This window comes from Lissotriton helveticus, chromosome 10 (genome assembly GCF_964261635.1).
Source record: "Lissotriton helveticus chromosome 10, aLisHel1.1, whole genome shotgun sequence".
Lineage (NCBI taxonomy): Eukaryota > Metazoa > Chordata > Amphibia > Caudata > Salamandridae > Lissotriton > Lissotriton helveticus.
This window is the reverse complement of record NC_136071.1, coordinates 165,293,816-165,320,304: the sequence shown is the minus strand read 5'-3', so window position 1 is coordinate 165,320,304 and position 26,489 is coordinate 165,293,816. Positions and strand designations below refer to the sequence as shown.

Genomic DNA, 26,489 nt, shown 5'->3' with positions numbered 1-26,489 from the left:
AAGAAAGCAAGATCCATGCCTGGTTTCCAGTGCACTCTCAAAGTGCTGGGGCCCAAAGTTTCTGGTATGAGCCCGCCGAACACCACCGGTGCTAAATGCCAAAACTGGAGTCCACTTCATGCATCTTTTTTCCACTACCCTTCACTTCCTGACTCTTTAGCTCCCCACTTGCAGGTTATTACCCCCTCCCCCTTCTTATCTTTCTATTCCTTCAACGTTCTTCTTTTCTCCCAGGCACACGATCAAAGCCTGATGATTAACAATATGTCTGGATCCCCAAAAATGAGTGCCGGCGCCCACCCCCTGTATGCAACCAATCGCACACATTCTATGGCAGGACCAGAGGCGAGGATTATGCTCTGCTTTATTTCCTTTTCCAGCAGAACTTCAACTTCAGTAACAAAAAAGAAGGCTACCTTTAAAAGGTCACCATGTAACAACCAATCAAGAGTCCAGTATGTGTACAAAGCCAGTCAACTCTTGGACCGCCTCTTTCTTTCCTGCTCCAGCAGTTAAGTGCACCATTTTTCCTATACTCCTCTTATGGCTTTCCCGCACCTACCTGGGAAACTCACCGTGAAGCATTGCAAAAGAATACATAATTCTACGAGAAACTAGATTTGTGATGGGAAAAATCCTCCCTCAAAGGTCCTGGTGAGTTCCCAGGGACCTATAAAGTGCACTGTATGAAAGGATTCATTGATTGCGTCCTAGTTAAAGACACTGACCTTTGCAGGGTCTCTGACACTTCTTTCAAGGTAAGGTATGGTTGTAAAAAGAAAGGTGTCATTAGCAATCCTAACTAGTGCACGGCACTCGAGTTTACCTGATCCCTCCTGAGAGGTCAGCAGCAGGTGGGGAACGGGGGGACTCGGGGGCCCTATCACAGCCCACATTCCATCTTTCCATGCATTTGTTATAAAATTATTTTTACATCCCCCGTCTCCCCAGAGAGAGCGTCAGCGCGTGGAGTCTTCTTTCTCTGCCTACCGTGACTTTATTTTAGACATGTATAATGCATCTATAGAGCAGGGGATGAATGTGCGCTATACAATTTTAAAATGGATAAATAAATAAAAACTGTATGGATAGCATCCAATCCGCAGGCATCAAAGTGATCTGCAATTTGTTTAATTATGTAGAGGAGTAAACAAAGCCTACAACGGGGCTTCAGAGCTGCCACTTAAAAAATCAAAAATGAACTTAAAAGGAAAGCTATAAAAGTCCCTGCTTTGCTAGGATGGATTCCCTGGGGCAGGCGCAAATTGGTCCAATATTTTTTTAGAGCCCGATATTTATGTCAGCCAATGTCCATCTTTCAGGTACATACCGATAGTTCTGGGGCAGTACGCTGTAAAGTGATGTTTTAAAATATGTATAGCGGGATGTATTTTGTGTAATTGTTATTTCCAGGTATAATGTTGTTGATTTACAACTGTCACGGCTATGCCTATACTTTAAATGTATAATTAACTGGATTGTAATAAGAAAGGAAGTAGTTACTCGAAGTCAATGCAGAGTAAAAAAAAAAGTAACACAAATTATGAACCCCCAGGTGCACATTCGCAATCCTGAGTTAATTAGGAAGTTAGGAAGTTAATATGTACTAAGTAAATAACAAAAATGCAGCGTGCGGTATTTACTGGGTGTGATATTACCTTCTCTTCCAAGGTTTCCATCCTGGAATGGGGGATATCGCAGTATCCCACATGTTTTTCCCTGTACCAAGATATAAAACTTGGAATAGTATAATTTTCCCTGGCAAAAATTCTGCCTGATATTACCTGGTGAAATGTGTGTGCGAGAAAGAAGTTTGCTAATTTTGCACAACTGGGACCCTGATTCAGGGACGAGCTCCTGCTAATACCCAAATTGGGTTTCCGATGGAGCTCACAATGTGCCTGCTAGTAGGTTGCCATACGGGCACTGACTGGAATCTAACCAGGGACCAAGCTGCGAGAGCATGAGATGAGGAGGAAAGGACCTAAGTGATTGGCCAATGCGTACTAGAGAGGACTGCGCATGTGTGGGAATCACCAATGTTCGTATTGTTGATTCAAGGTGACATGCCAGCTAGACGGCAGCGTCAGATTGGTAACGCGGCCATTCGGGCATGCCCGAGGGGCCGGTGTCCGAGTTCTGCTGTGGGCTGCTTTTTTGAGCAGTGTGGGGGGGCATTTGGGCACTGTCTCTATTGTTCGAATACAGCCAGCACTGCAGCCCAGTGGGTGTCCGAGTGGCCTTTCTAGAGGCAGATGGGCTCTCATTACCTCCGTTTAGCCAAAGGCAGAGGTGTCACTCCCTTTCTCTCGCTGGCCGGCCCATTAATGTGTGAACATACTGAGTGGGGGGCGGGGGCCCGAGTAGAAATGGCCTCACTTGTTTTTTTATAAGATTACACCAAAGCAGTGATTTGAGGGGCGATTATGCAAATGTGGGCCGATTTTTTTTTTTCCGTGCCCGGGCCGATTTCAAATCCCAATCCAACCCTGCAAGATGGGCATGATATGCGCCTGGCTCTAATAATGTGTTATATGAGCAGTGCTTGCTTTGCATCAAAGTTCTTCTGCCTTGTGAAACCATCTGTCTTCTCTCTGCCACATCACAAACTTTTTTGCCTCTCCAAAACATTGCAGTCAGAGCATATATGAACACCAAAGGGTCCAGATATCACTAAAATGTCTTGGTGTTTAACTCCTTCATGCCCATCCCGAGCACCTTTTAAACACAAATGTATTGCAAACTACTGAACAGATTTAAAACAAATAATGAAAAACAGGCTTTCTGAGTATAGTTCTAAGTTTCTGTTAATTCTTTTTTCACATATTTTTATTATATTTTAGAAAAACTAGAAAAACATTGCGAAAGAATGACGTAAACAGATTACAACTTCCAAAACATAGCCTCAGTGCCTACAGTGCTTTTATCGAGAGATGTAGTTATTAGGAAACATGTAGGGAGATGAATTTTCCCAAATGATGTTATTTTGAAGGTTTTGAAAGCAGAAAGCAGCTTGGACTCATAGACAAAAGGATTTGTGCGCTAAAATGAGGATCTTGTGGGGTAGCCAGGGTCTTTATGCTCAACTAGTGGGCATTTTGGCTACCAATGTCCTTTATACAAATCGTAATGATATCTCTCAAGCTTAAAGTAGCATTTGTGTATGTATTTGCTGGTACACATTGCTGAAGGAAAACAAAACACTCCCCTGAAGCCCGCCTCTTTCCGCTGATATCGCTCCTTACCTATAATCAAATCTGACAAGACCTCAAGCACATTACCAAATCTTTTTCAATCCCCAGATCATAAACCCCCCACACTCTCTTCTTTCACGTCCAAGCTTGCCTGCCACCAGCCGTGGCCCGTGCAGGTAAGAGCGGTCGCACGGTGGGCACTGGCGTAACGAAAAGTGAGGGGGCCTCCCTGCACGGTACTTAGGGGGGCCCCCTCCGGGCTCAATCAGGAGCTCTCCTGGCCAGAGTTCAGTGCCGAGGGGGCCCCTTGGAGCTAGGGCCCCTCCCCCGCACCGCATGGGCTGCGGGGGCCTGTGTTACGCCCCTGGCGGTGGGGCCGGGTCGTAGGAATTTTGACTGAGGATGACGAGGGAAAATAGATTATTTATTTAATTTTCCCTCGTCAAAGTCCGTCGAAAGACCCACACCCAACCCCCCACCCAGCTTCACCACACTTACCTGCATGGGCAGCGGCTGCCTGCCACTTTTAACTACTCTTAGCACCGGCGCATAGCCAGCTTATTCTAAAATCCGCAGCAGACAAATCACTACAAAAAACACTGCAGAACTCTGTCTCAACAAACTATTGTCCGGCCTCCCAACTTCCCTTCATCTCAAAATATCTTAAATTACCTTCCTCGCTACTCACAACCTCCTGGAGACCCTAGAAGCTGGATTTGGTGCTCTGATTCAATGGAAACAAACCTCTTCCATGGTCCAATTTCACAACCTCTGCCCATTATAATCACTTCTCTTTTCCCCTGCTTCTTGCTGTCTCTGCTGCTTCGAGACTGTTGATCACCACATTCTACTGTCCATAATACCCAATCTTACCAATAAACTGGCCTTCGTCCCATCTCTCTGAGCACCTTTTAAACACAAATTCATTGAAACCAACTGAACAGATTTAAACAAAATAATGAAAAGCACGCTTTCTGAGTAAAATTCTGTTTCTTTCCCCAAAAAATTAAAATTACTTATTACATTTTGAAACAACAAGAAAAACATTGCTACCAAATGAAGTAAACAGATGACATCATTAATATCATTCATAAATACATTCAATCCATCCCTTCTCCCCTTCACAGCCCGTAAACAACTTGGTCCCACCAGACATCCCATGTTTTGTTCTACTTGCGCTGGCAACCACCAGCTCTGTCAGACATTGTATTTGGCCATGGCTCAAAGGTCCATATCACGAGCCCACTCGTCAACCATAGGTGGAGCAGCAGCAATCCAACACCTGGCAATGTTTTGTTGTACTTTCTACCAAAATTGGTGTAATTGTGATCAGGTGTTTTTTCTGCATCAAAGAGCAAACTTTCCCCATGAAATTAAAATGGGAACTCAACGTTTTGAGACACCCACCCCCTTCTGTCATTCCCTCCCACACGATGGATCATTGCAAAACTTTCCATGAAGGAGCCAAAAAGAACTTTTTGGGGGGAAAGTTTCATTCAGATTTGTTGAAAAACTCCAAAGGAAACAAAAATGCTTTTCCTATGGAAAGTCTGACCTGGTATGGCTACTCTGGCGCTATCGTTGCCATAGTATTGTAATATACATATATATGTGTATGTATCTGTGTATGTATCTGTGTGCATATACATACACACACACACACACACACATACACACTTATATATACACATACATATATAAACACTCGCAATTATACGTGCAAAGACTTGCATGATTACAACTTACTAGCATAACATAGTTGAAACATACATTTTTTAAAACTATGTAAATATATAATTTGAAAGGGTGAGTGGTAGAGCTTACAAGAAATAGACGTATAATAAAATCGAACATTTTACTGCTTTAAGAAAAACCTCATAAAAGGTTTCCAGGATATTACATATTTATAATATTTAAGCGCTTGGTGGCACTGATAGCGTGCTAACAGAATGTAAGGCAAGTGTTCGTTGCAGCAGACCATGTCTAATCCATTGAAAGGCACACATGCACAGAATCAGTGTATTTTAAATGTTGGAAATGCTCAGTGTGACTGTAATTCAGCTCCCTGTTGGGAAATGCAAATTATCACAAAGTAATAAGGAATGGAAAGATGAAATAGCTTCCGAATATGAACGGGGGAGGGCGGGTGTAATGAGCAAAGCAATATTTCAAATAGAAGAAATCTGGTCTCCTGACTGGGCGTTTCTTTGAGCAACTGTCACATTTCATAAAATGGCCACCCGAGGTGGTAGCAAGAAAACAATGACAATCAGATGTCAATACTATGATGAAGGAACCCTTCTGCCTCTCACCTGCCTTTAAAAATGTACAGAAACAGGTGGTGGTGACAAGCCTATTCTGTCCACAAGAAGCATTCAGCAATCTGCAATGTGTCTTGGCCATCTATACTTTGCATGATTTCAAAGCGATCTGGAGCCAGATGTATGACCATTCTATTTTGTTAATCGCAAATTATGACGACTGGCGACTCGCAATTTGCGACTTGCAAAATGGAATGTATAGCGGTGTCTCAGACACTGTTCGCAATTCCCAATGGGGTCGCCAAAGACTTACGTCATTAATAGTAATGAGGTAGGTCGCAATTTACAACTCCTTAGGAATCTCACATATCACAAGGTTTGTGGCATGTTGGGAACAACAGACCACCATGTCTGTACTTGTTTTTTAAATAAAGCAACTTTTTTTTTTCAAATGCAGCCTGTTTTCTTTAAAGGAAAACAGGATGCATTTAAAAGAAAAAAATGAAAAGTTGTCTGTTCATTTTTTAAGTGCAGGCAGTGGCGGACAACTGCCTGCTCTTAAAAAATATTTTTGAATACATTCACAAAGGGGAAGGGGTCCTCACCCCTCCCCGTTTGAGACTGGCTTACCACTTACTTGAAGTAGGTAGTTACAGTGATTATTTTGCGACCACTTTTTTGGTTGCAAAACAATCATTCATACCAGAGCGACTCGCTATTAGGAAGGGACGCCCTTGGCATGCCCCTGCCTAATAGTGACTCACAACCCATATTTTGCGAGTCAGTAATATGTTACTGACTCGCAAAATAGGGTTTGAACGTACCATAACCCTTTTAGTGTTTGCACAAATGGACGATTTTTCCGTTTGCGACCGCTAAAAAGAGTTGTACATCTGGCCCTTATTCTTATGCGTATATTTCTGTATCTGTAAGAGTTCTTCAAGTTGTAGGCATGAAAGAAAAAACTGTGTGGTCGGCTCTGCACAACATTGCATTTTTGACTCACTACAACTCATGCTGACAGATTTGGCTTGTTCGGTTTTTTCAGTAGCAGCTAGTTTGATATAGAATTTGATGTGCTAAGGGTACAGCAAGGCTGAAACGTTTTCCTTCATGCTTTTCTGTTCCAGTCTTTATACTATTTAAGAAGGATCACTTTGGCTCCCTCTCCAGAGAAACTGAGTACAAATGTGGCAAGAATCTATAAAGAGCGCTGCCTTTATTAAACATACTTTCTTGAGATTTTTCGAAATAAAATATTTAGAACAAAAGTATCAAACGAGAAAAGGCAGATATGAAGACACCTCCTCAGGTCAGCAGACATTTCAAAGATATGCTGTGCAGGTCATGAACTGTATATATTACATTATTGTAGAATGCATTAGCTTTACTGTCACTTCTGAATTATAGGCACAGCTAGGGAAAAAATTAAGCAAAGGTACAACTCCAGCCAGTATCTAATAGGTTACGGATTAAATTTTGCATATTTTAAGGTGATATTTGAACAGCAGCTAGTCAAGACTGAAACAACTGTCTTTATCTGTTAAAAGCAGATTTAATTGGCTATGAGTCTGTAACAGTGAGGTTTTACTCAAAGTAAAGGTTTGAATAACATTGTTTACGTATGTCAGTGACTCTGTTCACTGTCAATAAGTACCAAATGTTCATCCACTACTTCCACAGGAAAGCTTTCTTAGATTGGGTGATGGCGCTCTGGTTTGAGCCAAAAGAGAATGTTACTTGGTCACCAACTACTCCTAGAAGCTTTGCCCTTATAATGCTACGAAGAGTTACCCACATTACACTAGACAGTTTCAAAACAAACAAGTTACTCATCTTCAGTAATGCTTTTCCTGGTGTATACTCTAACCATAGTTTTCTCATTTTAAGAATATCCCCAGACACCAGATTGGATCTGGAGGATTTTCTCAGCAATGTTTCTGTGTGCAAATAGATGGCGCCATGTGAGTCTGCAGTGATCCTGTTCTACCTCAAAAGTGATGGGGCAGAGATGAATATAAAACACCACTCCTGTATGTTGATGTCAAATTTTTAATCTTTCAGAGCACTGTGAACAAATTTCAGGTAAGAGTGTGTAAAAATCTAAGTTGGATCGCTATCAAGGTATTTAAGAGCCCACTCTACGGAACGGGGTGGTTGGAGGGCAGTGGGAAGTCTGTTGGCGTATCCATTAGAAAGAGTGTTACCAAAGGTAAGTAACTTTTTCTTCTGATGAATTCCTCAAGCCAGAGCCTCACCTTTCAAACCTTGTATTGATTCTCATTTAAATGTATTTTATTATATAGACCCTTGGATCAATACATTATTTTATTAATTTATCTTTCGAATCTGCTGCCGCATGTCTGCTTAATAAAAGCAAAATACTTTTCTTAGGTGACTTTAACATTCATCTTGAAAACGATACTGATAAGGACGCTGAGAATTTTCATTACCTCTGCCATACATCTGGAAAATCTCATCAAGCGGCCTACGCACTAGGCAGGTAATGTTTCAGATGCTATTCTTAGCTCTCCCTCTCTTGCTTCCATTCTGAATTGCTCTCAGCTGACTTGGACGGATCGCCTCTTGATCGGTTTTAATCTTTATATTACTCCGGTTACCCCTTAAACTTCCAGTTCTTCAACCCTCCCTACCAGACAATGAAAACAGTTGGCCCCCAATGATGTAGTGGTAATCTTATTATGCCCTTCTCGTTAACCGGACAATCCTACGATAAACTGTAACTTGATGATCCCTCTTAAATTATTCCGACTGAGGCAAAACAAACCCTCTGCTCCATGGTTCAACAAGGAATTGAAGGCTTTAAATAGGGAATGCAAAAAATTGAAAAGGAGATGGTGGAAAAACTATGAGCCGCAATATAAATTAATATATTCAGCCATCCTCCACTCCCACCATAGAGCTGTTAGAAAGACTAAGGCTATATTCTTCAAGAGGAAGATTTTGGTACCTAAGAATCTCACTATGGAATTCTTTAAATTGTTTAAGAATATGCTCAAAGGTAGGAACGAGTTCAAGACATAGCGCTTTAAGAATATGATATCGCAATGCGCTAACAGATCACAAAACAGCTAACTCTCCTACCACTCATTAACTTTACGCTTGTCTTTGACCCTGTATGGGGCTCCACTTCCTTCTCCCTAAATTATCACTATAGAAATACCATATACATATACAGAGGAGATCGATTCCTAGTGGAGCATGGGTTGAAGTGCATTGCCCAAGGGGCACCTTTAAGAGTTTAGACAGTGACAGGCATGAATGAAATATGAAGCGGGCACCTGGGCTCTACTACCCAACATGAAAAAATAAATGCTGTTTGCATTTATGAATAACCCTCGAAGTAAAGGGCAAGGTGCAGCATCTAGACATTTTATTCCCCAAAGATGTGTGTGTCCTCTATGCCAGTGTATTAAGATGGGAGACTCACTAATGCACCTCAAGACCTGGTGTTCCATGGCTTCCTCTGGAAGTCCTTGGAACCCTCAGGGAAACCAATGAGCTACATATGTGTGAGCACAGCTTGGTGAGATATGGAATTGTTCCACCTGCCGGGGCATTAGTCCATCAGTTCATTTACTGTCAGATTCTTGCCACCCTCAGAAAAATTATTCTTGCAAGACATCTGGGCCCAGATGTAGGTAATAGCAAATTACCGAATGGTAAATACCGAATTTTACCGATTCGGTATTCACTATTCGGTAATTGCTATGTAGGTAAAAAATTCAGGAAAAATACCGAATCTGTAAGATTCGGTAATTACCGATTCTGCAATTACAGAATCGGTATTTGCCATTGATTCCTATGGGCCTTGAAGCCCATAGGATTCAATAGCAAATACCGATTCGGTAATTACCGAATCGGTAAAATTACCGAATTTACAAGGGGGACAGGGTGTCACTTTGACACCCTGTTGCACCCCTGTTTCAGGCTTGTGTGCCATGTGACACACAGACATGCCCTTAGGGCATGTCTGTGTGCCACATGGCACAGATGTACATGCACAGATGTGCATGTACACTAGAATTCGTTATTTATCATGGAATAGTATTCCATGGTAAATAATGATTCGGTAAGGGCCTGTGGCACTGATTACAGTGCCACCTACATCTTGACTTACAGAATCGGTAAATTTACCAATTCGGTATTTTACCAAATCTGTAAATTTACCGAATCGGTAAATATACCGATTCTGTAAATAAAATGCCCTCTACATGCCAAATCCCAAATACCGGTCGGTAACGGCCGAAATCGGCCGTTACCGACCGGTAACTGGCGACCTACATCTGGCCCCTGCTATCCTAAGTTGGTAAGAGGCCAAGCAGGTTTGAACATTTGTCTTCACCTAACAGTTGACACCATCGAAGAGGAAGTTTACAAAATAAAAACCATCTGGTACAATCACCGCAGAAAAGGGTACAACTATGGTAGAGTGCAGTATGAGCCTTCCGAGCTCAATTATGGACATGAGAAGTATTCCCGGCAATGTAGACCCCTCTTTAGCGATACAATTTTCCGGGGTTTAGAAAAATAAGATTTGACAACATCTAAGGGATATTCAATTGGCAGAAAACCTATCTTAGAAGATAGTAACTTACGTCATCTAGAAATATAGATATTTTCAGAAAATGGAAAGATGGAGTGGTGGGAAAGACATTAAAAGGTGAAGGGGGAGGGAAAAGGAGCAGAATATATGGCTATAAGAATAAAGGCATATGTCAAGAGTACTAAACGTCTCTGGTGATTTCCTATATATAGGGTTACATATTATTTAAATCCCAAACAATTGCTTGAAAACTTGAAACCTTTGGATATACACTCTTTGGTTGCTAGAATTCTGCTTAGTAGACTCTGGTGACTCTATTATAAGCAGCTAGTTCAAAAATACTTGTTTGCCTACCTACTGAAGTCTAGAATACTGTGGCTAGATATGTGTTTTGAATCTGTAAATATAGACACAATACATACAACTGAAAAAAGGTGGACGGGGACAGCCATTGAGGTCAGAATCCAGTGTAACTGTTTTCACAAAGATGACTCATTGCGTACAATATATTTCAGTGCCCAAAGGCAAAGAGCATTCATAGACTCTAATTTAATTTTTCTGTTCAATAAATTCTTACCATCTAAAACAGCAGTTACCTGCTTCTTTACATGTGATACTAACATGATTGTTCCCCTAAGTGAGTTTTACAAGCTCTCTTAATCCCCATGAAGGAGTACATTTACACGGAAATAAACGACATGTTTGAACACTTTAAAATTTAGGATACTTAACCTGCTTTACTATTAAACAAGTTGAGACAAATTACTGCATGGTCATATCATGACTAATGTTTTACACTTAGAAAATAATCCATTTTCATTAATATGTAACAGGATATAAGTGGGAATTTTGAGAACACCATACAAGCCTTATATAAGGCTCCCTTTGCAAATGTGGTTGTGAATAGTGCCTTTACAGAGAACTTTAGGATACAAAGGGAGAGCTCACCAAGGTTGCCAGTTGTCCGCTTTACTTTTCACCCTGTATATTGAGTCAATAGCACAAGCAATTAAGCAAGAGGTATACATATTTCAAGTTATAATATTTCAAATATTTCAAGCTTCCCTTGAAGACTGGCCAGCTGAATACCAATGTAGCCTTGTATGCGGATGAGCTGTTGATTTATATAGCATACATTTCCTTGGGGGCAATTAAGCAGATTATTGAGGAATTTGGTATTATCTCTGGTTATTTAGTGAATGAGTTAAAGACAGAAATAATGACTTGGAACATAGAGTACGAGGATACCAAAATGAAGCACACAATAACCATTACTAGGGAAATTAAAGATATCCCAAAAAAGAACTTGGATAAGATCAGGAAAGAAGTCTGCCAATGTCACAAAAAGTGGAAAAACATCCCTTTAACAATATACGGAAGGGTAAATCTTTCTAAAATTTCTATTATACCCCGAAATACTTACATCTTTAACAAAATCCTGCTGAGTTTCTGTAAAACTGTTTTAAAGGACTGTCAACCAATATCAATAGCCTTATATGGTATTATAGGGGGGCTGGACTCTCCTGGAATAAACACAGGAAAAAGATGAACAAGGGTGGTCTCAGTTTACCAGATATAAAACTAGATAGTTAGGCTTTCCAGATTAAATCTTTTAGACACATGTGGGCCTCCCAGGCCAATCCAAGATGGGGGAACTTTATCGAAAAATGATCGACAGATGATGTAAAAGAGGTCTTCTATACAAGTTCGGAGCTCCAAAATATCATAAAATTAAGGGTGAAGATCTGGAGATCAGCCGCAGGTGTGTGGTATGAAATCAGGAGATTATTCTGCACTTCTTACTATAGCAGTTGGGCACCTATCTGGGACTCTTCCGGCATGTCGGAGGTGTTGAAGGAATACTTGTGAGCGTCCCCTGAAAAAGATGGCATAGAGAGGCGCGGTCAGCTACTTGTAAAAGGGAAGTTGGGAGATGATATCTCACTGATCGATCGCTCGCAATTGAAATCATGGCGCACAAATGAAATGTTCGCTCAGGAAGATTCAGGAATAGAGGAGGTTTCACACCATGGAACACGGAGGAAGAAAGAGATAGCCCTCTGGTATGCTGCAATGCTGATCAGGAGAATAGTTGACCTCAGCAACCACATTGATCTTGGAATAAGACTTGCCCACAGCAACGCATGAAAGCATATGGCAAGAATCTATTGATCAATGGTATAAAAATGTAAAATTTGCCACACTGAGAAGAAATAATGTTTTCACTGTTCATAGAATATAACAGACTCCGAAAAAAGCTAGCAAATGTTTCCATCTCGGATAAAAGTAGATGCCGAAAGTGCTCCCAGGTTGATGCAGATGATCTTCATAGGCTTGTATATTGTCCGGTCCTGGAAGCCTAGCTCAGGATGTGGGTAGGGCAAATTGTAAATGTGAATTGACTCCTTCAAAGAACTGACAATTTGACAATACCTTCTGACTCTATTCTCCACATAGTCCAGTAACTTTTAACAGTGGAGAGCTCACGACCTCTGAGTGGAGAACCCTCAGGTAAGCACGTGTCACTCTGAGGCCTTCCAAGTCTCAGCAATGCTGGATCTCCTCCCAAGCACCCAGTGCAGGAGACTGCATATCGGAATTACGATAACAAAAATATTTTCTGGCTTAAATTTTGTGGAATAAAAATAGTTCACAAAGACATCACTCCATGTGGTAAGAATTTTCTATTATGAACTCTAAGGGTGGGATATATTTATAAACTACATTTAAGACAACATATGTAAGTTATTCAATATTATGTAAGTCACAATATTCTGGTACCATATGAGCAGGATTCGTAAAAATGGTCCAAAGCGGGTACTCTAGTTTAACAGCCGAGGTGCTTTTACAGAGCTGAGGAGGCCCGAGTACTGAATGATAGGAGTACTGAAGATCAATACATTGCATTCACTGAAGTACGTGAAACTCTATACTGAACTAGCAGGATTGTTGCAGGACTTACGTGCACTGTAAAGGAACGACCGAAACATCCAAAGCTGCAGCAGGCCAGGATTGTGGCGGTGAACTGTATGCAGCACAGTTTTTGGAGGGAAGGAGTGTTGGTGGTCACATTTTTTTAGTAACAGAGGGAACTGTAAGTGGGAGTGGGTAGTTAAGGAACAGTGGCAGATGATATAACTATGCATTGGGAGAGCTAACCTGTGAAGTGTAGATTTCAATGCTGGCAGGATTTAGGTAGGCTGGGAGAGCAGCACGTGAGTAGCTGTGCTGAAATACAAGGGCTTTCTTCAAGTCATTTTTTCACTATGGTGGGCTTGGCTCTCAAATAGAAGAAAAAACTGGGTTACACTTAACTAATAGTGTTTAATTTCAGATTGGGAGCTACTAGAAAGATAATTCAAAGGCTCTTTTTAAAAGAAACTTAAAATCCAACATAATAGTCATGTCGGATTTAATTAAAAACTATTTTGGAAATTGCACTTTCAGAAAGTTGACATTTCCCGGCCTACTCCTTTTTGCCACTGTCACCTGACTACTGATGGAGTACCTGTGGTGAAATGTTGGTTGATCCCAGATAGTGAGCAATGGTCTGGACTGATGAAAGGTGTTTTTCTTCATTGAGCTGGATAGCCTGGTAAGTTGTCCCTAGACCCTTCCTCTTCTTCAAAGGATGCTTACCCTTTCACTGGCAAATGTAGCTCACATTTAGGCCCAACTCTCTTTTGTTTTGCCAGACAGCTTGACTACAAACCCAGTGGAAGGGGACACTTTCTCAAAACTGGTCAGGAGTGACCACAACAGAGAGTTAGCCCACTTTCATTGTCACGCCTCTGGGTAGACATAGGGAGCTTGGACCAGGGAAAGAAGGGTTCTGTCATATTGGGTTTAGGGAAAGAGGGGTAGTGTAGTAAAGCTTACGGCAAAATACACATGTATGTTCTGTAAAGGGAGTGACCGAGCGTTTCCCCTACTCACAGGATGACACTTAGCAGAAATGTGGCACACCCAGGACCCTCCTCAGAACACTGCTGTCTGAAGAATCAGAAGGAAAACTGGACCTTCTTGCCTTGAACCCAGGACCCCAGAAGTGATTACAATGGTCAGTTGGCTGACCTCTCGTTTGAGTTACAGGGACATAACAAGCTTCCAGAGGCCTCTCTCCCTGCAAGTGCCCAATGGACCAGTCCCAGGTGGACCTACCCTGGACCCTGCTGCTGGCCTCGGTTGAAGTGCAGCAATTTTCTGCCTCAAGAACAAATGGAGACATGGAACACTGACAAAGCCCTAGCCGTTTAACGGCCTGTCAGTGCCTAGCAGCAACCCATCGACATCAAGGCCTTCCTGGGCCAAGATTTCTGACTTTGCTCACTCTGAGCGTTCCCACCTTAATCAACCACCACACCAGCACCCGGCTCTTCAGCAACCCGCTGTCATCAAGCCCCGCTTCAGATCTAGCCTGCAGCTTGCCCCACCGATGACTCGTTAGAAACTTTTCTGGAGAAAAATTAGTTGTAAGTCCGAAGATAATCTTTCCACCGAGATGAACCTGGATATTGCAGTTGGCATTAAGTTTTGACTTTGACCTGGTCTAGCGAGACCCGATAAGTGTGATTTTCCTAAATTGGGATTTTTCTTGTGTTGTGTTCTCACTTTATTACTGTTTGAGTAATGCATAAATACGTTACACATTGCGTCTAAGTTAGATAAGAGCCAAGCTTTGTACCAAGCTACCAAATAGTCAAACACAGCTTTATTTAGTGATGTTTGTGGTTCCTCCCAACAAGGATTGTAATTATTCTCTAAGGTGGGCCCCCCCACTTAACTAATTCTCCAATTTCTTGTGGTGTACAAGACACTGGTGCAGGGGGCGGTGTTAGGCACATGTACAAGTTGCTGAAGTGAGAGGCTACAGGGCTGAATACTCATCACCTGCAGATAAGAAACTTTCAGACAGAGTTAACTGACTCCTAACACTCACCATCTAACAGAACCTAACACTACATAGGAGGTGAGAGGCACCTATACGTTCTTCTTTTCTCGAAAAAGAATACATTTCCTTTTGGGCTAAGGGTATGTACTCACTGTGATCCCAATATTACTGGGGTACACATGATAAACTTTCGCCATTATCCTACAGTTGAGTGAATGGATTCCCTACCAGTCTTTGAGAATGGATCTAGTTAGAGATTCAGGATTTCTACAATGAATATTCACTGAATAAATTTACAAATAGCATTTCTCTTATACGTTCTTTGAATACTCATTAGTTAGAATGAAATAATGATGGCATGTAAAGACATTAGCGATAAGCCAGGGTGTACAGCGAAGTAAAATGTGCTGCTACCTCCAGATCAGAACTGAAGTCACCATCAGTGCTTAATTCGTAAAATAAGTGAGTGCAAAGTCAAAAGAAATTTCTTAGAAGTCCACTCCTGACAATACCAAATACAGAAGTTGACAAATACTATGGTTGCCTAATCTTGATACCAGTTCATGCCTTTTTATTCCTTCATCCACACCAGATTTCCAACCTTACAGGTTTCCCTACCTTTCTCTTCCTCCCTCTCCCCCCTTTTCTTGTACCTTTCTCTCTTGCTCTGGATCAAAATCTGATGATCAGAAATAAGTCCAAGTCCTTAAAAACGACTCCCAGTGCTCTCTGCCTGATCCTCAAGTGCAAGTTATTATTAACTAAGGGGCATATTACCAAGGGCCATTATCGCCCGCCGCTTTACCGTGACTTTTTCCCGCTAATGCGGCGATAATTTTATCGCCCTATTACCAAGCTGTCGCTAACACCAGTTAGCGACAGCTTGTAGACAATAGCGGGCATTTAGGGGCCCACTTTGCATGTCAGCGATATTTCTCGCTAATGACATGCCAAGTGGGCGTGCCAAGATGTTAGCGACTGAAGGCAGTCGCTAACATCGCTATCTCCTATTACCTACAAAGGCGTAGTTTTGGAAATATTCGCGCTAATATCTCCAAAAGCTAACACCTGCCCAGAGCAGTTCTTAGCCATGTTATCCAATGGGAGGTGGATAACATGGCTAAGAGCATTGTCACAATAATGTGTGAATATCGCTGTATTTCCAGCGATATTCACGCATTTCGAATGATTTTTATCGTTTCTGAGATAAACCTTGTGGATAGCAAGGTATCTCAGCGATAAAAATCGTCGTAGCGCGGCGATAAAATTATTCCCGCTACCCCTGCTTAGTGATAAATATCGCTATTGCTAGGTAATATGTCCCTAAATGTATTGTAAAGGCATCCGTGGTAAAGGCTATACTTGGTAATAGTATTAGTGTTGTAACTAATGCGTTGTAATGGCATGTGTTACAATGAGATGCATTGTTCCATCATACACCGTTAAGCACAGGCCACGCAGACTACTTTATGCATGTGTAATGTGTTCCTTCCTAAGAAAAGTTATCACTGCTCGATCATAACCAGCTTCTTAAAAAAAGCTCATCAAAAATCAAGAATTCCAGTTTTTTCAGCAAAGATCAGTCTCTGCACTTATTTTATTTTTTAATTACAGCGTTAACTAACTTTGCTCTCTGAGAATTTCATATAAAAGGTAAGCCATCAACTATAGGCAGATCTATAAATCATAAAGATTCATTTCCGTAATAAGGGCCATGGAGGATTTTGTGGTATTAAAGCACCTTCCAATTAAAAAAGAAATTGCATACCTGGCCTGGCAAGGATGACGTTTAAATACAGTCGAATGTTACTCTAACTAGCATGTCCCCGGAAAGGGAGAGCTTCATCATTTTCAGACCCTCGCTGGTTCCAACTACAGAAATTGAGGTATCGACCGAGTCTCTACGTCCCAAGTTATGGGTCCCAAAGCCACTATTTGACTTCAATTAATTTACTGGCTCGAGTGACTAATCATCTCTAGCCAACTGCAGACGTTCCCAGGCCGTATTTATTAGTGCAGGGTGTATGGAGGAATGTAGCTGGGGGTGGCTTAAACCATCCTACATTGCATATTTCTTGGGTACATTCAGTGCTTAATTTGTAAAACAATAAGTGCCAGGGCCCATAGACAGGAGGCTACCGCAGCTCGCATTACCCAGTGCTGCCAACGACTGTGCCAACACAACTACTAACCACCATACTCCTACAAGTTTGACATTTCAGACTATTCCAGGACTTCATAGCTTTAAGCATGACTTGGCCATCAGGTATCACTTATTTTTAATATATATTGAATTAATAAAAAATAGTCACCGTACTCCTCTCTAAATCAGGCAAACAGTGCCACAATTTGGCAGACTCCCATAAGCCCCGTGTTGACAATTAAATGCTGGTGCCCAGCACCGGAAAGCACCAGCAGAAATTAAGCACTCGTACATATGGTGCATGCAATCTTAAGAACTAAAGCCAGAGTTGAAACTGCATCATATTTTCGAAATAGCCACCAACTATGTAAGCGACGACTGGTTAGGGTCCAGTTTAAAGTATGGGGCTAACCCCTGTTTGAGTAGAGAGCAGTATTATAAATAGTGCGGCAAAAAACACAACCTTCACAATTTCCCCCATGGAAATTTCCGCAGAACATACCCACTGAAATTTGCCATGGGAAAGTACCTGAGTTATTACAGTGCACACGGAAATCTGTGTGGAAAGCACCAATGCTGTATTCGATTCCCTGCAGTTCTTGCGAACATTTGGAACAGGAGGTATTGACCACACTCAGTAGATACATGCCCCGGGGGTAATCCTCTTTGCCAGATGCAGTAATATCCCGCCAAGTTTTTGCTCACTCGAAATCAGCACGGTGGTTTAATTGTATAGAGGGTATCTTTTGTGAATAGGCTGAACATATGGCCTACATCCACTTGGGATGGACATCATGCAGCAATTGATGGAAGCAAAGAAAAGGCGAACGATGAAGGCTTTTAAAAACACCTTAGTGCACTCTAGTTATATTTTTCTAGTTTTGCATTTTTGTTCTCATTATTTTGACTTGTTTTACTCACCCATTGCCTGACACGGAATATCAACAGTTTGTTCCACTTCGGCCACAATCCGTCTCCCTGGCTCGGTAGTGAAATATGGTGGCTCTGCAAACAGTAAACATGGAGAGAGTAAGGAATAGAGGCAATGTGAAATTATGAGTTGACAAAACAGTGAGCATCATTTGTTGCACAATCACCAAACTACAATTTAGACAAAAAGTTAATAATAACTTGTTTTTTCTCATAGTATCTAAAACGTGCTCAACTTTGACTTTTATAGACTTGAATCGTGAGGCTTTTATTTACAATCATCGAGCAACCACCATGGACGGTTTAAAAAGTTTCTCTTTTGAGGATACCTTTTTAACAGGAAACATTTTTTTCATTAAACAAGTTCACCAAAGGGCTGTCAAGAGCCGGCAGAATAGTACCCTGGGCAGAAAGCGATTTGGCATCCTCACTACTGCTCATGATTACAGGATGTAGCTGGGAGGCCTTATGTTTCACAGGTCGGCCATAACTGATTAGATCACAGCAGAGACTGGACTCTGAACACAGTTTCTTCTATTCTCCTCCAGTTCACCTGAATCACCCACAGCTTAGATTAATCATGGTTGTGGCAAGTTGGGTTGTTGTTGCATGGTGGCACAAGGTAAGAGGGAAATGGGATAGGAAGGAATTGCGTTAATGGAGTAAAATGACTAAAAGCAGTTAAAGGTAAAGCACAACAGCAAAATGAGAGACACTGCAGTCTGCAGGACCTTAATACAGACAGGTCAGTGGGTCACTCTAAAGTTTAGGGCCAACCTCGCCCATACCAGAGGCCAACCCTGGCACTGTGTTATGTCACTGATCCAAGGGATGACTAGAGCCATATAGCCTGCCGTAAAGGGCTATATGGCCATTAAAGGCACTCTCCAGCGTTAAAGGCCCGAGCCGAAGGCTACGGTGGGCTATACAGCTATTAGAACATTTCGCCACGAGAGGGTTGCATGTTCTAACCAATAAATCAAAGGCCTCAGTGAGCCCGACAGGATTTTAATCCCCCTGGCTCTGTGAGGCTTAAGGTCACAGCAACACCAGTGAACGACCAACATTGGAATGTTGGAGGTCCATGCTTTTACCAGCCATTAGAAGTCTGGATCACTCCATTGTCTTCAATGGAGCTCCCAACATTCCAATACAGCCTTAGAGCCTACCATAGAGAGATCTACCGGACATTTAAGGCCTGCTCCAGCGTTAAAGGCCCGAGGAGGAGCCTTCAACAAGGGAGCGGGACTTTAATGCCGGTATAGACCAGCCACTGAGGGCTCTAAGGCTATTAGAACATCCCGCCACTAGAGGGCAAAATGTTCTAATTTGTAAAACTCTGGCTTCACGGAACCAAGGGGAATAAAAAACCCTCCGGCTACGTGAGGCCTTTTGTTCACAGCAAAAGCTGAGAACAAATATTGGAATGTTGGAGCTCCGGGCTTCTACCGGCCATTAGAAGCCCGGAGCACTCTGTTGATTTCAATGGAGCTCCCCACATTCTAATGTTCTAATATTAGATAGATCCCAGCTGCACACAAACACACATTACCATTTTCTCTACAATCATGCTTTCTAGGGATAAATACAATTCTACAATGTGAATATATTCAGTTCACTTGAGATGCCTAAACATATAAGACACAGCAAGGGTTGAGGTCAGAAAATCCGATAATAACAGGAATAGACTATTAATCTTCTTCCTGTGAGCCGGTAGCAGTATTTGTTGCAAGGTTTCTAATCTCTAGTGAGGCCGATTGATAAAAAGGCAGTATTTTCGCAGGCAGCCCACCCGCAACTAGAGGGCAAGCAATTGAATCCCATGTGCCAAAAGCCCCTAGAATCTGGCCCACTTCCACCAGCGCTACCTTGAACAAGCCCTTCTATAAATCTGCAATGATTCATGCCGCACCTGTTCAAGAAATACCTGATGTGCGTATTCCAATCCACCAGCCCAGAACTGGCTACATGCCCTCACCCCTTTTTCCAACAGAATACTGGTGAGGCATTCTTTCATGACAGAGTCTCTGTCTCAGACCAAGGAGCACATCAGCTGGCGCTGCCCTCCACGTTAAGACTGCATAATCTTGTCCCTGGTGATGGCATTTCTGCAGAATGTTTTGAGTCCAATGTTTGTGTTTGGAGGGGTTCCTTTTTCCTCTTTCAAAGATCTGCAGGTGCAAAGGGTGTATAGCTTACAGCTGAATGGAATAATAGCCAGGCTTAAATCATGTTCTTTACTGTCAAAGTCTCAATGGTGCATGCCCCCTAAACTCTTTCTCCTGTAATGGGGCACTTTAGTGATATGCTAATAATTTTATTATCATCCGGCAGACAAAAAAATCCTTCAATGGCTACATTAATATATCTTCTTTAATCTAATTTGTTTTGTTCAGTGTTTCATTTATGTTAGCTGGTTATCTTTATTCAGTGCAAGTAACAATCACAGTGGAATCTATTCAACGTCTGTGCATGGATTTGCTCACCCAAGGCTCGGGCTTAAATTCTGCCTCATTTATAAAAAGTGGGGTTTGACTAAACTATGGAGATTGTAGGACATTTTAATAGCATTTTAACATATTAGCATGATGATAGCCTTTATCTATCTAACATACATTTTAATTGGACTTGCCCATTAACGTAACAAGCTAAAGCTGAAGTATGTGATGCTACATAAACGATATGTTTTAAGGTACAAAATATGTTTCACCAATAAAGCAACTCTTATTGAGATACATGATCTTTCTACAGTGTTCCACATTTAGGCATTGGCAGCTCAGATCTGGTCAATTGCAGACCTTTTACCAATTTCTCTCTCGTAGGGAAAGAGATCTCCCAGAAAGAGATTTACAAAGACATATCCGGGTGACAGGTGATGCGCTGGATGCACTGAGCAGTGAATGGGTGCATATGACAGTGACTGCCACTGGACATGTTGAAAAGTTGATTTAGTTTTCTTTAAATACGATATCTAAATTTATCAAGAAGAAATATTGTTGGATGCCTTCTTGTGATCAGTATGGGGGCTTGTGGGTTTAACTCTCTCCAGAGATGTTTAACCTTTAAACAGGAGATCTAGTGACTTCTCTGCCAATCTGTATGTAGATGAGATACAGGTCTAACAGAATGCATGGTTTATTAAGATGCTCGGCTCCAGAGAGGTGCCTGCTGCCAGTGGCCGCCGGCACAGGCAAACTGGGTGGGTGAGGTGGAGGCGGGTTGGGGTAAGGTTTGCAGTCGACAAAATATGTATAATTAAACTGTTGGCTTCCCCCCTGCCACGTCTTTTCATGTCTTGCCCCGCCTCACCGCGCTTATGTGAGCCGGCCGCCGCTGCCTGCTGCACATTGAAGGCAAGATGGCCTAATCCTATCTCAAAAAGCATCTGGCATGACTGTCTTGCCTTATCACGCAGTTATTGATTGTTACTGTTTCAGTCTTAGTGGGATGTTTTCAACTGTGGGATTATCACCCAATTCGCAAGGCTTCATGCTTAGTTCCTAACTCTCACATTAATCATGCAATCGAAAAAGGGGGCTTGCATCACTTTTCTGAAAATCTGGCTGGGACTTGAAATCAAATAGTTATTTCACCACAAGATGTCTGGGCTGTCATATAGTTCATTTTTCTTTCCTACACAATTAGAATAGAATTAAAAGCTTTTGCACATAGCTATTCTCAAACTCACCTTTGATACTAGTATGCTTTAATTTGGTTGCCTTTTCTGCCCACTGGTTTGCTCTAGCAGTGTGCAATCTCTTTATTTTTTCTATGTTGCATACAAGGTATGTTTTCGCATTTCTGGAGGCTTACACGTTTGTATTGAAAATTGATCGTTTTGTCCACAGATCTTCCAGTTTTATGTCAGTTTTGTCTTTGACCACTCCTTGCATTCATCCCCTCCTAATAAAATTTGTGCACAGCTTTTGGCCATAAACTGTGGACTTCCATATCTCACCCAACCCGTGGCCTATGAAGGCCTGCGGCTAAGATAAAGTAACAGGGTGGACATTTTTAATTAGCTAATAACATTGGTTCAGTTGGACGAATCTGAGTGGACTAAGTAAGAAAGTCTGTTAAACCCAGTTCTGGTGTGTTGTGTCTTGTGCAAAGTTTTCCAATGGTGCCAAAGATATCAGTGAATTAAAAATGTTTTTGTCTCTCACCCACTTCACCATTAGTCCCTATTGACAGATCCAGGGCCGGAATGGCCATAGCGGGCACTGCGTGTTTCCCCGGTGGGCCAAAGGGGTGGGGGCTGGTTTTGCAGCAGTCCTGCAATATTTGCCCCCGGTAACAAAATAAAAGCGGAAGCGGTGAGCGCAACTGGGGCATCTAGGTGCCACAACATACCCCCCCCCCCCCGGGCCATCGAGTGGAATTGCCAGTGCTACTTTCTCTTCTCAGTGCGGATGTGGACAGATCTGGACAGCACTTAGATCAACGTGTTTACTGTTGGCCAGAAGGTAGATTTGTCAAACTGCGTCAAAGTTGGTTGCAAAAAATAAAAAAATGTACACCACTCATTTGCTTTGACAACTTGTGACGTATCTTTAAGAAACTTGACATACCAAGAGTAAATAATAAACATGATAAGATCCTTCCAAACTTTGTGCAAATTAGTGAAACATCACTAAACTAACTGGAAAAGGTAAAGATATTTTGTAAATTTGACTATAAGTGTAACCCTTTGATTTCAGCACAACACCATTAGGTAACACAAGTATCTCAAGATCTACCGAGAGTTGCAACAAACTGCACAAATTGTCTATTCGGAGGAAAGGTCTACGGGACAAATCACAAACACATTTATGAGTATTGTACATAGACACATTAGAGGCTTGAGAAGATTTATTCAGAATTACAGATTGAATTGTTTATTTGTACAGAAGATCAAAGTAGAATTTAAGTAATCAACCTGCTAGCATCATTTGTTTTGTGACAAGAGTGTTTTGTATGGCGCTTCACCGGAGCTTGAGAGACTTATAAATCTAATTATCTAAGGGTGGTGATAGGTTAGTTGTAATCGACGCCCAATTAAATAGAAAATCGCTGCAAACTGTGACGTTGTTGGGTGGGGAGTCCATAGGGCAGCATCAATTATGTTACTGCAATAAGGGGAGAGTGGTTTAGCAATATTATAATTGTTCAAAGGTCCACTAAAATTAGTTCTCTGTACATTTATGAGTATGTGAGGTATTACTCCCTGTAATCGTAAATTCCTCTGTGAATTGGTCTGAAAACCAGTAAAATTGGGTAAAAGCAAGAACATGCAGGGAATATCTCTGTACATCTAGTACATAAAGAAACGGTCCTCACTGCACTTTTTCTAATAAAGGTGGAAATTTCAGGGCCGACTCACAAAGTCATTTACTTCGCCTACTCACAAATGCCTTTGTGAATCGCCTGCCTATTTCAATGGCAAGATTTTTGCACTTTGCAGCAGTGGTCAGCAAAAATTCCTACAGTGCCTAAAATGGAAAATGCTTCGTAATTGCCCTTCCCTTAACTTAATCCCCCCTGACATGATCTGCAGAAAGCTTGGCCTACCCAAACTTTCTGAATATGCTAACTACGAAGAAAAAAGTATTTTCAATGATAGGTGAAATTTAACCATAACTACAAAGTCACTATCACAGGCTATGTTTGTTTGTGTGTGTGTGTGTGTATATATGTGTTGTGCACGTGTGTGGGGGATGTGTGGCTAGCGTTCCTGCTCTCCCATAAAAATGCTATATATTCCTACTCCAACTATTCTCTACCAATGGGTTCGTTCCAGATTTACTTAAGCGTATAATTCTTTGCTGCTGTAACGAACACTATGGAGACAGATTGCAGCCTTCTAGTAATTTTAAACATGTACCTCTGGTAGGGACATTTATGGTTATAATCAACCGTCACTGTTGTTTTTATTTCTCAATTTTAATCACATGCGATTGTTTTATTGTGACTGCTTTCATGGTTTTTTATCACACTGAATAAAGTTTTTTTTCTAATTGAATTTAATTGAGGGTCTATTCAACTTAATAATACTCGCAGTAACAGAATATTACTTTGGGTTTTTATAAGCCCTTTCTTCACATTTTTCGAAAAAAGCATTTAGATATAGATACTAGGGTTTCCTCTATCTTTAGCCACGCATCTCCCAGAAGCAACTACATAACATATTCATTTAAGAGCACACGGCCTCTTTTAAATTTATAACAACTGCAGCTAATAAAACCATCATTTGGAACTGCCTTGGTTTATCTTTGCAGTAACATTATTATTAAGATGTCACGCTGGAGCCGGGTGACATTCAGTGCAGCGAGAGAGGCTGCTGCCCTCAGGGCCCATCTCCGTTAATGCCCTATTTACCAAACACTCATATTTCACCAATTATAATAAACACTGCATTAAATTTATGGCGCGGTCCTACCTCTTTAGAATATCTTATTACTAGTGCATTGGATTCAAAACCATAAAACAGCTTCCTGGGAATGGATCTGTCAGCGTGTCATCATCACCCTGTCACTCTACGTCCAAGCAAGCATAGGAGCAGGAAGGTTGGGGGAAGAGGCCAGGTTTACATGGGGAAAGAGAAGAAATATAGAAATAGGCAGCAAGGAAACAAGAGCATCCTCAAGGGGAGAAAAGCAAGAGAACCACCATCAATACCCGAGAAAGAAATTAAAAAGGAGAAAAATTAATTAGAACGTGTACTTTACAAATCCTTGACAAATGTACCAAAATGAAGAATTTTAATATAGCTCAAATGAACTTCAATATGACGAACACCGTTATTTCACTGAAATTTGAAAAACGATTTTTAGAGATGGTAGTACGTTGTTTTAACGACCTTGTGAATTTTTCTGTTACACTCGCGTAATTTGTGCATATTCCCATTACACAAATTATGTGAAATGTCGGAAATGTTTTTTTTTTTGCTTAACATTTTTTTATTGGGGTTTTACAGTACAGGTTACCATTTGAGACTTCAGCAATAATGCATTTTAACAAACATTAGCGAGTATTTGAATATCACGTACTGTTACAAAGTTCACGATGTCATCATATATCTAGCCTATTAGGTAGGTTATCTTACAGTAGTTCAGGTGTCATCTCCTGGCTAGTCTCGCCTTATGTTGGTATGGTCTGCTGTGTCTGATTAGGTGAGTAACTCGGGGGTGGAAGTTGGTATGTCGCCCTCTCCTCTATCCTTGTATGTTGTCCCCATTAGGATACCTGAACATCTTCTCTGTTGGATTAGGTCGGTATCGGAACTGCCGAGGGGGAGAACAGAACTGTGAACTGTGGGGGGGAAATTGGGTGGGGGGGACGCGCAAAGCGGACGAAGTGTACAGTTGTGTCAGCTTGTGATGTGTCTGGCTATAATTTGGTTGGTCTGTGCCGTTGAGTATGTGGGGGGGAGAACTCGGTTGTAGGAGTGGGTGAGAACCCTTCGGGTACGTTCCAGGCGTGCTGTCTGTCATGCGCATGGGCGTCCGCAGGGGAGGGCAAGGGGGGGCACTTGCCCCCCCCTGGAACACCGGTCCGTCGCTATTGACAGCCCCCACAGTGGTGTTTGTCTGCAGGGCCGTCAATTTTAAAAGCGTGAGAAAGAGCTTGCAATGACGGTCCTGCTGATGGGCAAGAGAGAAGGTCCGGGCATGGCTGCTCCCAGCTTGAAGCAGAGGCGCACCTAGAGTCAAATTTCGGGGGGGGGGGGGCACATTTTTCAAGCTAAGGAAGAGTGGAGCTGCAGCCAGGGGCCCTAGGAAGGGCTGAAAACCATCAAGCCTCATTAACGCCGGCACCGAATTACACAATTCGCCCAGAGATGCAATGGGTGCGTCTGCCTGTTTTTTGCGAGATCAATTGGAAAGTCCTTCTGTGCACTCGGATTTATTCGTACTCAAGCTATATTCCTTTCTTTTGTTGGTGCTACTACATCCTGGTACCTACTCTTTAGGTGCCCTTTCGTAGAACATATCGTGTGTGGTGCAGACACTTCTGTTCCGATGGATGTGTGCACTTTTCAGCGAACATTAAAGTGTCATCAATTTCTTTTCCATGGTAATAATCATTTTTAATTCATATTTTGGTTTCCATTGTTAACTGTTGTTATACGTTTTTTAATATATCAATTATTTCTAAAATAAAATAAAATAATGGATATATTAAAAAACAGTTAACAATGGAAACCAAAATATGAATTAAAATATTTTGTTGACAACTGAAAAAGAGTTAAAACTGAACAGAAGTGTCTTCACCACACACGACATGCCTGTTTTTTGCACCATAAGCACTAGTATTACAGAAAGGTCTGCAATGAGATGGATTAAAGAGTTTACGCCTTGAGTTCCAAAGAGGCAGTCCCTCATGTTCATTGCAGTATCGAGTGTAGCCCCTGGACCACTGTCTGTACTCACTGTCGCCTGCCATGATTCACGAAGGGAAAGCTGTCCCACAGGGACAACTTTTCTTTTCTGAATCATGTACCAACTGCAGCTCAGTGTTGGTA

At 41.7% G+C, this 26,489-nt stretch overlaps 1 protein-coding gene across 2 annotated transcripts in view; it reads right to left on the bottom strand.

The window, feature by feature from the left end:
* SDK1 (sidekick cell adhesion molecule 1) overlaps positions 1 to 26,489 on the bottom strand; it is a 2,171,476-nt gene that overhangs the window by 673,776 nt on the left and 1,471,211 nt on the right. For both annotated transcript variants that reach the window (XM_078665001.1, XM_078665002.1), the window contains exon 8: positions 17,978 to 18,061. In XM_078665001.1, the coding sequence (XP_078521127.1) occupies positions 17,978 to 18,061 (84 nt within the window). The remainder of the gene's footprint in view (positions 1 to 17,977; positions 18,062 to 26,489) is intronic.